Below are 15,443 nucleotides of genomic sequence, written 5' to 3'. Positions count from 1 at the left end.
TGATCTTTAAAACAATTGACATGTGATTGGTTTGTACAAAGCAACACATTTGTAGTCTATTTTTTTCCAGTCATCACTTGTGGCTTTCAGTTAGCTCACTGCTGTTATTTAATTATATGAGTAAGACTAAGCACCAGTTCCCATGGAGTAGAATATTTTTTAAACTATTGTAGATCCTCTGGGACCCTCGTGAGGTTATAGTTGTGACCTTTTCATTAAACCTGAAATCTGTTACATTAATACTTGGTCTCATTACACATACTCAGACACACACACAGGAGAAAGCTACATATGCACCTCTGTGTCCATAGCAGCGTTATTTACAATAGCTAAGATCTGGAAACAGCCTAGATGCCCATCAATAGATGAGTGGATAAAAAAGCTGTGGTACATTTACACAATGGAATACTATGCAGCTGTAAAAAAGACTTTCTTACCTTTTGAGACAGCGTGGATGGACCAAGAGATTATTATGCTAAGCGAAATAAGCCAGTCAGAGAGAGACAAATATCACATGATCTCACTTATACGTGAAATCTAATGAACAAAATAAACTGACAAAGAAATAGGTCCAGAGACATGGAAGCACGGAACAGCCTGAAAGACCTCAGAGGGAATGGGGGAGTGGAGGAAGAGATTAACCAAAGAATTTATATGCATATATGCATAGCCCGTGGACACATACAATAGTGTGATGAAGGTTTGGGGTGGGGCGGGTGCTGGGTGGAGGGAGGCAAAGGGGGGGGATTGGGACATCTATAATATCCTCAACAGTGAAAATAAGTTTTTTTAAAATGGCAGAGAAACTGAAAAAAAAATAGGCCAGATATTTTTATTTCAATAGAGTGTAGCGCTCCTACAAAGTATAGAGTAAAGGGCATGGACGTGGCCATTTTACAATGCAGCAGGTGTGTTTGCCTGTTATTTAATGGTTTGAGATTGCTGGAAGGTTTACCTTCAGATGAGTAAGGGAGTGGTGTAATTTACAAAATAAAGTATAAGATGACATGTTGGATGTTATACAGGTTTGAGTATGTATGTGTTAAGTGATTTTAATAAAATTGTTTGAAAGAGATTGTCTAATTTAAATTAAGCATTGGAAACACTTGAATAGGCTGAAAATCTGTACTTTAAATTAAGAAAATGAAAGGTGGGAAGGCATTTTCTTTAATATGTATCCTGACTTGACAAAGTGATGTTCCTCTTAATTGTGCTAGATTGTGATCTACTCAAGGTCAGCAACTATGTTACTTTCTTTGAATTTCCTGGTAGCACAGTGCCTTAAACATAGTAGGTACACAATAAATAAAAGCTTCTTATGCAAATGAATTGTTTCTCAAATTGGCTCTTTGTTGTTGATTTTTTTCTTTTGTCCCCTCCATTTAGAGCCGGGCTCCAATCTCAGCCAAGCTTGTTGCAAATATGCTCTCCGTAGCAGGTGCAGATCATATTATCACCATGGACCTTCATGCTTCTCAGATTCAGGTATCAATGGGAGCTAAACATTACCTTAGAGGTTTTTACATGTTAGAAGGGGAGAAGAGGACTAATAATGCTGAAGACTGCAGAGGAGCATAATACTGCCCAAGTACAGCTCAAATAAATTAGACATTGACAGCATTTTAAACATCCTCACATTGAGCTTAGTTCATGGTCTTATTCATTTGGGGTGGTTGGAAAGGTAGGAAGTCATGTATTCTGGGAAGAGTGTAGGCTTTGGGATCAGACCAAGTTCGAATTCTAGCTCTGCCTCTTATTAGCTTTGTAATGTTCAGCAGGTTATTTAATTTCTCTTATTATACACTGCTTTGTTATTGTGAGTATTAAGTAAGATATTAAATAAATTCATAGGATAATGCCTGACTCATAATGGGAACCAAATAAATGGGAGTTGTTATTGTCATTATTAAATTTATTTTTTATTTATTGCTTTTAGAGAAAAACATCAATTTGATGTTCTACTTGGGTTTTTTTGTTTTTTTAAAAAAAATATATCTTTACTGATTTCAGAGAGAGGAAAGGAGAGGGATAGAGTGATAGAAACATCCATGATGAGAGTCATTGATCGGCTGCCTCCTGCATGCCCCGACTGGGGATCAAGCCTGCAACCCGGGCATGTGCCCTGACCGGGAATCGAACCCTGATCACCTGGATCCTAGGTCGATGCTCAACCACTGAGCCACACTTGGCCGGGCAACTTATTTATGCACTCATTGGTTGATTCTTGTATGTGCCCTGACTGAGGATTGAACCTGCAACCTTGGTGTATAGAGACAATGCTCTAATCACCTGAGCTACCTGGGCAGGGCTTCATCATCAAATTTAGAGCCACAGAGCCCTGGCTGGTGTGGCTCAGTTGGTTGAACATCATCCCATGCACCAAAAGGTCCCCGGTTTGGTTCTCAGTCAGGGCACATGCCCAGGTTGCCAGCTCGATCTAGGTGGCATGTAGGAGGCAGCTTATTGATGTTTCTCTCTCTCATAGATGTTTCTCTCTCCCCCTTCCTCTCTCTTTAAAATCAATTTTAAAATGTGACAAAATTTTGAATAAATTTAGAGCCACAGATATTGGAAGGTACTTTCTAGCATAAATCCAGAGTATGGGGAGCAGAATACTTACTACCTTATGTTTATATACTTTTTATAAGAGACTTTCAAATCATTGTCATTAGAGGCTTATGGCAATCCAGTAAGGTACATAGGACAGGTGATTATACCCATTTTATAGAAGAGGAGCAAACTAGTTGAGAAACACAACTATTCTGTAGCAACTAATATTAGAACACAGATCTGGCTTCTAGTTACTCTCTGTGACAATTTATTATAAATACCTTCCACTAAGTTTATATACTGTAGCATCTCTAAATCATTCACCAATTAGCTTTTGCTCCTTAGCATAAAGCAGTAAGTTTTTATTATCTCATGAGTATGCACATTGGCCTGATAGTTCTGGTCCCAGCTGAACTTGGTCATTTTTCTCAGGGGCTCAGTTGTGCCTGGTCAGTTGTATGTTAGCTGAGGGCTGACTTTGCCCATCATGGCTGGGTTCTCTTGCACAGCCTGGATTCGAAGAGGCCATTTTTACAGTCTCCCACATTGGGCATACCTTCTAATCCGACAAAATGTTGCAGTAAGGTATTTTTTGGACAAGTCATTATTCTCTTTGTGTTAGTCCTTTGTAAATAAAAGAGATGGGTACCCCTTAGGCTCACATAATGTTACATCAAATTTATTCAAATAAAATAAATACATAAATGGAGGAGAAGGAAAACGAAGCAAAACTGACCCAGCTCCTTCCTACAGGGCTTTTTTGATATCCCTGTGGACAATTTGTACGCAGAACCCGCTGTCCTGAAGTGGATAAGGGAGAATATCTCTGAGTGGAGGAACTGTACTATTGTCTCACCCGATGCTGGGGGAGCTAAGAGGTATGGTTGAAATTTCTATTATTCTCAATGTACTAGGAAAATCTTTAATAAAGTTGTCTGAAAGTGATGATTTTCTATGCAAGTGACAGTTTGTAAGTACTTCAGAATGGATGTACTGATAGCTGGGACATAAGCTGGATATAGTTTTATTCCTCTTCCTGGCCTGAGTCACTACCTGAAAGACAAGGCATCAACAGAGTGGCTCGAAATCTGGTGTTGTGGTCCTGACTGTAACCCATTAATAACTTGGCAGTCAGGGCTAGCATCACTGCTAGAAGCCTATCAGAAAGGGGAGGAAATTTGGTTTTCTAATGAGTGGCACCTGCTGTCAAACCACATGATAATAGAGGACTAGGAAGCTTTTACACACTTATTAATGCTGTTGTTGGTTAGTCCATTTTGATCCTTTGGATTAAAGTATTAAGCAGGAAGGAAAATAAAGCGTGGTAATTTTATTTAAACCCAAGACCTTAACATTTTAAACAAACTGCCAGGGATTGCCAGTTGCAATGTTTTACAGCTCACATGGTGCCGACTAAGAGCTTTTGATTTCCTTAGTGGGTCACTCATTAGTAATGCATTCAAAAGTGTGACACATGCTCTTCTTATTGTAGAAATAGAATGAAGAGCTACAAAACACAGATGATTAGGAAAAGCTAATTCAGATCTCTCTGAAAGCTATACAAATCGTCAATGACTATTTCTCTGCAAGCTCTTTCTTTCAGTAACTACAACAGCACTGATAAGCTGAGACTTGAATTGTTATTCGGCCAGATGTATGGCTTTGTCAGGCTCATGTAATCGCCAGTTACCATCTGTAATTCTAGAGACTTGTCATATTTGTCTTAGCTTGTGCATTATTTTCACATCTTGCCATGGGACTTAGAAAATGGTCACATTTGAAATAAATAATCAAGCAGGATTTTCTTTCCAAAGTTGGGTACAGAAAAATTGCTTTTAGTAGATGACTTGTTGCTACGTGTTTTTTTTTTTTGGGGGGGGGGTATAATTTTCTTACACTGATGGAGTATATTCAAAGTGAGTTGCTATCACTTCTCTGTTGGCAGGATTTTTGTAGTAGGGAGAGATCCCTGTGTAGTTACGACTTGTACATAGTTCTCCCCTCAAGGGCATAGGAAGTGACTTTTTCCAGCCCTTTATGCTTTATTAATCACTGAGTTTCTTGGCTATTTTGTATGGACAATTTGGGATGCTTTAACTAATTGATCATGCATTTGCCATATCTAGCACAAACTATGTGACCATTGTCACCAGGGGGAAAAACGCAATGCTCTGGTTGGAATAGTACATTAAAAAACAAACAAAAAAACAAAGCAGAGGCCCCATCACACATGATAAGGATGGCACAGTGGAGCATGGATATACATGCCACTGGGGCAGCACACTGTCATTTATACTGAATGGATTTCTGTTTCAGTGAATGATATGTACTTTGTCACCAGACAGATTTGTCTTCCATCCCACCTTTTAGTCTGTTTTGTATTATCTTGTAATAAAAAAAAAAAGAATCCTATTTTGATTTGGAGAAACTTTGGCTGTACAGTGTGATATGCCTAGTTTGCCTGTTTAATTAGTATATAACTTTCTTTCTAGCAGTCGTTAAAGAACTCCCAAGTCTGGCGTCCAGGTACAGTTAACATTGGCAGTTTGTGGATCACTGAGGGGAGTATGATGAGGGCACGGGCACTGGAACAGGCTGAGAACTGCTACCCTCCAGCCAGGTTCAGGTTCACTTGTCACCACATCCACATGTCAAATTGGGACAGTGTGCACTCCTGGCAATCCATTAAATGAATGTGCCTTAGCATTATACTACTTCTTGGAACTGGTGAGGACATTGTCTATTCCCTACTATTACCTAAAATGAATTCAGTTAAGTTTGATACATTTACAAACTATTCTCAGAATATGGAGGCATTAGATTATAAAACCCAGTTTGTAATGTCAGTAAATTAGTTGTTCTTTTCCAGCCCTGGGAACTGTTTGGTTTCAAGGAGTATTCTCCTCCAGAAAACAAGCCCATTCTTTAGTCCATTTATTTATTTATTTTTTAAATTTTTATTTATTGAATTGAGAGAGAGAGAGAAATTTGTTGTTCCACATATTTATGCATTCATTTGTTGGTTCTTGTATGTGCCCTGACTGGGAATTGAATCCACAACATTGGCATATCAGGCCAACGCTCTAACCATCTGAGCTGCCTGGCCAGGGCCAGTCCATTTATTTTTGTCTTAGGAGCCACATACAGCTAGGTTTTAACTGCAGGTACCCTGTTTTGCAGAGTTACCTCCATTGCAGACCGGTTGAATGTTGACTTTGCCTTGATTCACAAAGAACGGAAGAAAGCCAATGAAGTGGACCGCATGGTGCTTGTTGGAGATGTGAAAGATCGAGTGGCCATTCTAGTGGATGACATGGCTGACACTTGTGGCACAATCTGCCATGCAGCTGACAAGTGAGTGCCGAGTGGTGGGGCCGGTGATTAGAAGTAAAAAGCTGCTTTCTGAATGCCTTAAACCTGCTGATTCCTTTTGGAGCTGAATGGAGGAATAATAACTAGCTTTGGGAGCTTTTCATTACCCTAGGCTTGAATTTCAATATGTGTATATTGATGAGTACTCCTTTTCCCCCAGATTTCCTTAGTTTTTTTTCTTTTTATTATGCTAAATTATATATAACATAAACTTGGCCATTTTTAACCATTTAAGTGTACAGGTCAATGGTATTAACTACATTCACAGTGTGCAACTATCACTACTATATTTCCAAAATTTTGCCATTGCTCTGAATACTTTTTTTTTTTTTTTTTTTTTAGCTAAGGTAGAAATCCATAGGCCTGAGGTAGGCATATTTATATTTTATCTAAGCCAGAAACCCTAGTCTTACCTTTTTTTTCTTTTAGTCTTACCTCTTGATTGTCCATTTTAGCTGCTATTCATATTCCTTCTCATCCCTTGCCTGTTCTAAATTACCTTCCCTCTGTTCTCTCTTCTGCCAGTAACCAGTCTCTTACCTCCCTAGTCCATCTTTCCATTGCCTTCCCACTTCCTAATCTTCCTAAACTAAGGCTAGATCTCATCACTCCTCACCTTTGAAACCTTAAATGGCTCCCCATTGCTTACAGCCCAAGCCACTATGGGGAGCATTGTCTTTCATAACTGTTTTTTTAACCTCTGAGTGTGCCTTGCACAGGGCTGTTGTATAATGGATGCTAAAAAAATATTTGTGTGCTCAGTGAGTCATGGTTTGGATCCTGGAGTATACATTTATAAACTTCCCTTTGTCTCTTTCTATTAGTAAGGTAATGCTAATTGCTATAATAGATCAACTCCCTGAAATATCGGTGGCTTAACATGATAAAATTTTCTTATTCATGGCATATTCCAGTATAAGTATTCCTCTTTTGGTCATGTGGCACTGCATCTTTGATGTTGGCTTTCCAAGATTACCTTGAAAGACATTTCCATTTTGACCAGCCAGAAAGGGAAAAGAGCATGGAAGATCAGTTACCTGTGGAAGATTTTTTTTAACATGTTGTGGTTTTTTTCATTGATTTTTTTTTTTTTTTTTGAGAGGGAGAGGGAGAGAGAGAAACATTGATGTGAGAGAGAAACATCGATTGGTTGCCTCCCCCATGTGCACCCTGACTAGGGACCAAACCCACAACCTGGGCATTTGCCCTGACTGGTAATCAAACTGGCAACCTTTTTGGTGCATGGAACAACACTCAATCAACTGAGCCACACCGGCCAGAGCCCATGGAAGATTTTTATAAACTCAACCAGAAAGTGGTGTACATTGTAGCTGCCCACATTTTGATGGCCAGAATTAAGTAACATGGTCACACTTAACTATGCAAGCTGGGAAATGTAGTCCAGCTGTGTGCCCATGAAGAAGAGGTGATGGCTTTTGTTGAGTGTAGCAGTCTACCATAGTCCTTTCATAAGAATCTAAACCTATTCAGGTAAGTTCTTAATCCAGTTTTCTCTCCTTTTCTTGGTCAGCAAAAGGGTGTTTTTAATAGAATCTCCAAGCAGATTTCCTAACTGTCTGCCCTGCCTCCCCTGCCCAGTTGGGCTTGTCTGAGGTTTCATCCCACAAAGGATCAGCAGATGAAGTACCTTAAAAGATACAGCACAGTTGATGTTGAAGACTGAGGACTCTACTCTTAAGAGCATTAGGCCTTGGATTCCCCTGTCCCATGCAACAAAGCAAGTGTTATATACACTCCCCATATCTTTTTCTAACATTTTCTTATATAAATTTAAATATTTTACATGAAAGGCTTTTTCCTCCAAACATATAAATCTTAGTGAAACATATATTCCCCACCTGTGAACTTGTTTTTTCACTGAAATATAAATGCTATCTGACATGAAGGGTACATGTCTTTGACCACTGAGATGACTGAAGTCTGAATTGCACTGTGGAGAAGACACTTGTGTTTTCTCTGAGGAATCCAGCAAGTAGCTCAGTGAGCACTCAGAATCATTGTCCTCCAGAACCTGGGTGGAGGCCTCCGAGTGCACAGTCACTGAGGCATCTGGGGGCAAATGGTGAGTAAACTTGATTCTAAAATTACGGGGGGGGAAAAAACACCCCCCCCCAAAAAAAAAAAACCCAGAATGGATCAGTTCTTAATCTAGAATTAAACTACAAACAAAATCCAAAGCCAAATTCATGAAGATTCAAACCTATTTTGACAGAGGAAGAGAGAGAGAGAGAGAGATTGGTTGCCTACCGCATGTGCCCACCTTTTGGTGCATGGGATGATGCTCCAGCCAACTGAGCCACCCAGCCAGGGCCTGCTCTCTGTCCTGAATATGGGCTGAATTGTGGCTCTCTAAAATTTGATGCATTGAAACTTTAACCTCTGGTGTTATGGCATTTGTAGATGGGACCCCTGGAAGGTATTTAGGTTTAGATGAAGTTACAAGGGTGGGGTCTTTATGATGGAATTAATGCCTTATCAGAAGAGACCAGAGAGCTTGCTTCCCCCTTCTACCACCTGCATGTGGAAGTCAAAGAAGTCAAAGAGGTCATGTGAACACACAGCAAAATGGCAGCTGCCGATAAGCTAAGAGAACAAGCCTCAGAAGAGGGGAAAAAAGAGAAGAAGCCTTGGAATGAAATCTGCCATGCTACCACCTTGATCTTAGACTTTGCAGCCACTAGAACTATGAGAAATACCATTCTGTTTAAGCCACCCAGGCTGAGGTATGGCACCAAAACTGATTAATAATAATATACTTCTGGAGATTAAAGATGGCGGCAGACTGAGTGGGAGCTACACTGACACTCTCCTGGGACCAAACTGGAATTACAACTAAAATATAGAAAAACTATCCTGAATAATCAACTGCAACTGAAGACGAGCTGGAGAGCACCCTCATAACCAAGGAAGAAAAGTGGAGACTGCATAGAGACGGGTAGGAATTGCAGAGGCAGGAGAGGGCTGGCTGGGCTCCCACAGGCAGCAGTTGAAGGTCCAGAGGGATATCTCAGCTGTGGGGGGTTCCCAGTGAGGACTCTGGGGCCTAAACGCCAGGCTGGGCTTCCCAGCCAAGAGCACCAGAACTGAGAAAGGTGCCCACATAATGTGGGGCTGTGAAAAGCAGCTGAGTTTCTGTCTGCCAGGGAGAGACAGCTGGAAATGCAAGCATCCTCTGAAAGACCCAAAGCATAAAGTTTCGTGTGCAGCCACTCACCTTGGGCTCCAGCAGAGGGAGGGCGGAGTGGACTGGAGCTGTGCGAGGAGAATCTAGGGTTGTAGCTCTGGAGATAGAGATCAGAGGGCACCCTTCTGGATTCCTGTGCCAAGTCATTCCCCCATACCGCAGAGGCAGACATTTACCTTCCAAGCAGCTTTTGCCTGAGGGGGAAGCAATTGCCCCACCCTGCTGAAAAACCTCTCTTCCTACCCTGTAGAGTTTCTACAGCCTGAGGCTCATTAAGAGAATCAGATTAATCAGCCTGCAGGCAGAGGCAGACTTCAGAGTGCTTTGTGTTTTTGCCTGATCTGCTTCTGGACCCAGGCCTTGGAAAAGCAGACTTTGGTTTGCATCTTGGTCCTGTCCAAACACACCCAGCCCCAACAGAGGGGACCTCAAGCCAAGGGTTGTTGATACCTCCAAACAGGGTACTCAGGGCCAGTCACAAACAGCGTCTGACATTGGCCTGCACCAGAGACCCTCCAAAAAGACTGAGAGTCCTAGCAGGCCTACGTAATACATAGAAAGAAACCCAAATAGGCAGCCAAAATGGGGAGACAAAAAACAAGCCCCAAATGAAAGAACAAGAGAAGTCTCCAGAAAAAGAGCTAAATGAAACAGAGATAAGCAATTTATCAGATAGACTTCAGAATTGTAAGGATGCTCAGCAGCATGAGAAAAGATACAGAAACTATGAAGGAAATGAAGAATGACATAGCAGAAATAAAGAATACATTGAAAGAAATAACAGATTAGAGGAAGCTGAGGATCAGATCAGTGAATTAGAAGACAGGGTAGAAAAAAATCACTCAATCAGAGATCCAAAAAGAAAAAAACAATTAAAAAACAGGAGGACAGTTTAAGGGAACTGTGGGACAACATGAAACATAACAGTATTTCATCATAGGAGTGCCAAAGGAGGTCGAAAGTAAGCAAGGATTAGAGAACCTGTTTGAAGAAATAATGGCAGAAAACTTCCCTAACCTGGTCAAGGAAGAAGTCGCACAAGTTCAGGAGGCACAGAGTCCCAAGCAAGAAGAATCCGAAGAGGTCCACGCCTAGACACATCATAATTAAAATGCCAAAAATTCAAGACACAGAATATTGAAGGCAACAGGAGAAAAGCAATCTGTTACCTACAAAGGAGCTTACATAAGGCTGTCAGCTGACTTCTCATCAGAAACTCTACAGGCCAGAAGGGAATGGCATGAAGTATTCAAGGCAATGCAAAACAAGGATCTGAAACCAAGACTACTCTATCCAGCAAGGCTGTCATTCAAAATAGATGGTAAAATAGTTTCCCAGACAAAAAAGGCTAAAGGAGTTTATCGCCACCAAACCAGCATTGCAGGAAATGTTAAAGGGAGTGCTGTAATAATAAATTGAGAGAGAAACATAGGCATAAAGAATTAAAATGGCAATAAATAAGGACCTATCAATAATAACCTTAAGGATTTTAAGGGAGAGATCAACAGCAATACAGTAATAGTTGTGGACTTGAGCACCCCACTGACTTCACTGGATAGATCTTCCAGAAAAAAAAGTCAATACAGAAACAGTGACTAAATGGCACACTAGATCAAGATGGATTTAACTGATATTTACAGAACATTTCACCCTAAAGCTGCAGAATATACATTCCTCTCAAGTGCACATGGGTCATTCTCAAAGATAGACCACATGTTAGGACGCAAAACCAGTCTCTACAAGTTCAAGATGATTGCAATCATATCAAGCATCTCAGATCACAAGGGCATGAAATTATAAATCAACTGTAATAAAAATACTCGAAAACATTCAAACACATGGAGGCTAAATAGGATGTTATTAAACAATGAATGAGTTACCAATAAGATCAAGAAATAAATCAAAAAAGTTCCTGGAAACAAGTGAAAATAAACACACAACTACCAAAAATCTGTGGGACACCGAGAAAGCAGTCCCAAGAGGGAAGTTCATAGCACTACAGGCCTATCTCAAAAAGCAAGAACAATTTTTAGTAAAGTATCTAACCCTACAACTTAAAGAATTAGAAAGCTCCCCTGTGAAGCGGTCCGGACCAGGGCTTTTGTTTGCTGGGAGTTTTTTTGTTGCTGCTTTGATTTCATCAGTTGTTATTAGCGTATTCAGGTTTTCTGATTCTTCTGATTCGGTTTTACATGATCTCACTCATATGTGGAATATAATAAACAAAATAGACTGAGGAACAAAAATAGATCCAGAGACATAGAAGCATGGAACAGACTAATGAATCTCAGTGGGAAGGTGGGGGAGTGAGTAGGGAGAGACTAATCAAAGAACTTATATGCGTATATGGATAACCAACCCATGGACACAGACAATAGTGTGGTGAAGGCCTGGGGGGGGGGGTGGCAGATGCGGGGTGGAGGGGATTAATGGGGAAAAAGGAGGTATCTGTAATACTTTCAACAATAAAGGTGAATTTAAAATTATAATAATAATACACTTCTTCCTTACTCAGGCTCTACAGTGACAAGTAAGATTAATCAAAATCTGCTTTTTCCTGTAGACTTCTTTCAGCTGGAGCCACCAGAGTTTATGCTATCTTGACTCATGGAATCTTTTCTGGCCCGGCCATTTCTCGCATTAACAATGCATGCTTTGAAGCAGTAGTGGTCACCAATACCATACCTCAAGAGGATAAGATGAAGCACTGCTCCAAAATACAGGTGAGGATGAAATTCTTGCAAAACTTAAACTCCACTAATTATTCAGGAGTTAGTTATATGTGTTGAATTTTACTGGAAGATTTCCTCCTTTCCTCTTAAGGGTTTAGTCTGTAATCAGGATCTGTGATCCAAAAGTAAAACATCACATGCTTAAAAACTCAGATCACTGGACCTCAGGCTCTCTGGAGGATGGAGCCCAGGAGTCTCCATTTTAACAGGCTCTCACAGTGATCATGATGCTAATTCAAGTTTGCAAGTCTATGTTTTATAGTATGTGTGTATGTCACTCTTATTGGCTCCTGCAGACATAATGTGAATCCTTTAAACTGATGATATATTCCTTAGAACTCCAGTGTTTCTCAAAGTTGTTCTGGAATCAGACTAAGTTAATTACCTAGTGTTTTTGCTAAAATGCAGATTACCTTGCTCCATCCAAGACCTACAAAACCAGAGGTGATGAGACCACTACTTTAAAGTAATTCCCCAAGTAATTATTAGACACTCAAGTATGAATGCTTTTGAACTGAAAAAGGTGTTTGCTTAATTTAAACTATATACAGTAGTCCATTAACTTTCTGAAATATGTACAATTGGAGGGTTGATGTTATTTCTCAAAGGTGTGATTTTTTTTAGCTTAAATATTCATTCCTAAAAAATTTTTAAATGCCAACCTACCACCATCTTGGTGAGTCTGAGTCAGAAATTTTCCTCCATTAGCATTTTAACTCTATCCTATGTGGTTATATTAAAAATGTTATCACCCAGTCGGAGTGTCTCAGTCAGTTGAGTATCGTCCTGTGCACAGAATGGTTGCTGGCTCTGTTCCCAGTCAGGGCACATACCTGGGTTGCCAGTTCGATCTCCTGTTGGAGCACGTACGGAAGGCAATGGATTGATGTTTCTCTCTCACATCAATGTTTCTCCCTCTCTTCCTCCCACTCTCTCTAAGCATGTCCTCAGGTGAGGATTAAAAAAAGATGTTATAAAGAATAGCTGGGTGCAGGCTCACGAGGGGAAACAGCACAGTGCAGTAATCTTAAGAGATCTTAAAGAGGAAGGACTCTCATTAAGCTCCTCATCATTGGCCAGTCATCTCTGTTTATATGATACTAACTTGGTGTTTTTCATGTCTTTCTAGGTGATTGACATCTCCATGATCCTTGCAGAAGCCATCAGGAGAACTCACAATGGGGAATCTGTTTCCTACCTGTTCAGCCATGTTCCTTTATAATAGAATAACTTCTGAGGCTTTTAAAAAATAAAGTGAACCCCTTCCCTTATTTTCCCTTGGTGTTTGATGAAAAATTCAGCAGAAGCCCCAGCTTACTCCAGTAGCTTTCTACATCCCATGCCAGGTATATTAACATTTCTTCATAATTAAGGAAAGACAGATTGAGACTAACTGCTCGGATTTCCTACCTGCATTTTCTCATTCTGGCTTCTTTGATTTTGTGAGCCTTGTAACTTTAACTATATAGCTTAGCTTCTGCAAGATTTCAGACTGTGAAGGGTGTTGTGTGGGGGTGTTTGAATGTGATTGGGGAAGCTCAGACTACTTTTCATGTGAATGCTTCTGGGATTCCTAGGTTCAGAACTACTAGCAACAGAGTAAATAAATAAATAAATAAATAAAAATTTAAAAAAGAACAAAGCGAACCAAATTCCCCCACCCCCGTAACATGTGACAAGTTCTCTAAGGTCTGTACTAAATTTTAACGAGCCCTAGGCAGCCCAGAATCCAGATCTGGTTGCTGACTCCCTGGAAGGCAGGCAGTTCTCAAGTGGGGGCCTGAAGGAAGGCAGCACACAGTGCAGTGGATGCTTCTTGGGAGGAAAAGAGCCTGATCCCTCACCTTCTGCTAGGAAATTGTTGCTTAGTCTGTTTTGTACCTGTTCCTTTCCATTTGGTATGACCTTCAATCATCTTGACCTTTTCCTGGCCAAATACCTTCTTGGACCCAAATGATCATTGTATCATAGTCTTCTGGAAAGCAAACCTCACTTTTTGCTGTGTGTTCTTTAACATTTACATGAGATTATTTTGCTGTAGCTTAATCTTCCTTAGCCCACTACCACTGTGGTAGAATGTTCTAGGTGGTGGTGTAGTGCCTTTTGATTAATTTAAGTATTTAATTTTCATCTTATTTCCTTGGATCTGTTTGGCCTCTCAAATGACCTGAGGTTTCTGTTAAAAAGATTGATGTTACTAGCTCTTGTAGAGGAAACTAATAAAGTATCTGTGTGTGATCGTGGGTCTATATCATATCTGTACTACTCTCTCTGCCAAAGGTTTGATTTAGGTGACTTACTGCCCAATGATAGTTCTTATTCTTTGTTTTCAAACTATTAGCTGCACCATTAAGCCAAGAGAAGACATTAGCAGCAAATGATCAAATAAGGGTGTTCTTTTATTTTGGGAAGCTACATTCTTCTGGAGCTTTATGAAGAGTACTCCCTTATCCTGGTTCTGGTTTTGTTTCCTTTGTATTTGTTTTATGTTCAATATTGGGATACCTATTTTATAATTTTATAATGAGTCCTTTGAAAAAAAGTGATTCAGAAGGGATCAAAGTAAGCTATGACCTTCTAGCCCTCTTTCACCCAAGTCTTTGCTCTGGGAGAAGCTGATGTGAAACATCGATGCCATAACTTGCTGATTATGCTATTTCCTGAAGTATTGGATCAGTTGATCAGAGTTTGGCCATGTCAAAATATTTTGACATAAAACCTCTACCGTGGCCCCCCTTGGGTAATCTGGTTTCTCGGATAAAGTTTTGAGGTCATTCGAGAAAGGCCCTCAGTCCCCATCTTTCATCCCAATGACTGGGGGAAGGTCAATATTCACTTTCCCGTGACATTCAGCAAAGTGCCATAAGCACCTCCAAGGCCTTTTTTTTTTTTCTCCAGTGGGAGAGACCCAAGTGTCCTGGATGGCAAGTGATTCTTCACTGGGGAGCAGTAACAGGAACAGACCTGTTGGGCTGTGAGGAGGCAGCACTAAAACTGAATGGAATTGCAGTAAGAGCACATTTGAAACTACCTGGGATAGCTATATGATTGATTCTAATCTTGGCAAAAGGCATCACCAGCGCCCGGCCGGCAGGGCTCAGCGGTTGAGCATCAACCTATGATCCAGGAGATCGAGGTTTATTCTGCGTCAGGGAACATGCCCGGATTGCGGGCTTGATCCCCGGGGGGGGGGGGGGGGCATGTGGGAGGCAGCCAATCGATGGCTCTCTCATCATTGATGTTTTTCTCTCTCTCTCCTTTCCTCTTTCTGAAATCAATAAAGATATATTTTTTTTAAAAAAAGAAGGCATCAACAGGTTCTATTTCATGTTCCCTCACATCTTCCCCACCCTCAGAACCAGAGAAAAGATTAGGTGGACCAAAGTTAAGCTCATCAAGCCCCCAAGCTAATGCCTTAATAAAAGATTTATTTCATCTCACATTGGGACTATTAGTCTCCTTTTCAGATTTGGAATGGAAGCATTTTCTGCTAAAGGGTTTATTTAACTTGCTCATTAATATTATGTAGTCCTTAACCTGAGGGTTATTAGAATTGTATGAAAAGTGTGAAATTCAAAAGGAAA

General features: G+C 40.4%; 1 protein-coding gene across 1 annotated transcript in view; it reads left to right on the top strand.

Moving 5' to 3' along the window:
* Positions 1 to 14,097, top strand: part of PRPS1 (phosphoribosyl pyrophosphate synthetase 1) — a 30,882-nt gene extending 16,785 nt beyond the window's left edge. Inside the window, exons 3-7 of the mRNA XM_081124997.1 lie at positions 1,387 to 1,485; positions 3,304 to 3,428; positions 5,731 to 5,904; positions 11,691 to 11,850; positions 12,989 to 14,097. Coding sequence (XP_080981123.1) covers positions 1,387 to 1,485; positions 3,304 to 3,428; positions 5,731 to 5,904; positions 11,691 to 11,850; positions 12,989 to 13,081 — 651 coding nt within the window. The 3' untranslated portion in view covers positions 13,082 to 14,097. The remainder of the gene's footprint in view (positions 1 to 1,386; positions 1,486 to 3,303; positions 3,429 to 5,730; positions 5,905 to 11,690; positions 11,851 to 12,988) is intronic.
* Positions 14,098 to 15,443: the final 1,346 nt, after the last annotated feature.

This window comes from Miniopterus schreibersii (assembly GCF_964146895.1).
Source record: "Miniopterus schreibersii genome assembly, chromosome: X".
Taxonomy (NCBI): Eukaryota; Metazoa; Chordata; class Mammalia; order Chiroptera; family Miniopteridae; genus Miniopterus; species Miniopterus schreibersii.
This window is presented reverse-complemented; position numbering and strand designations above follow the sequence as displayed.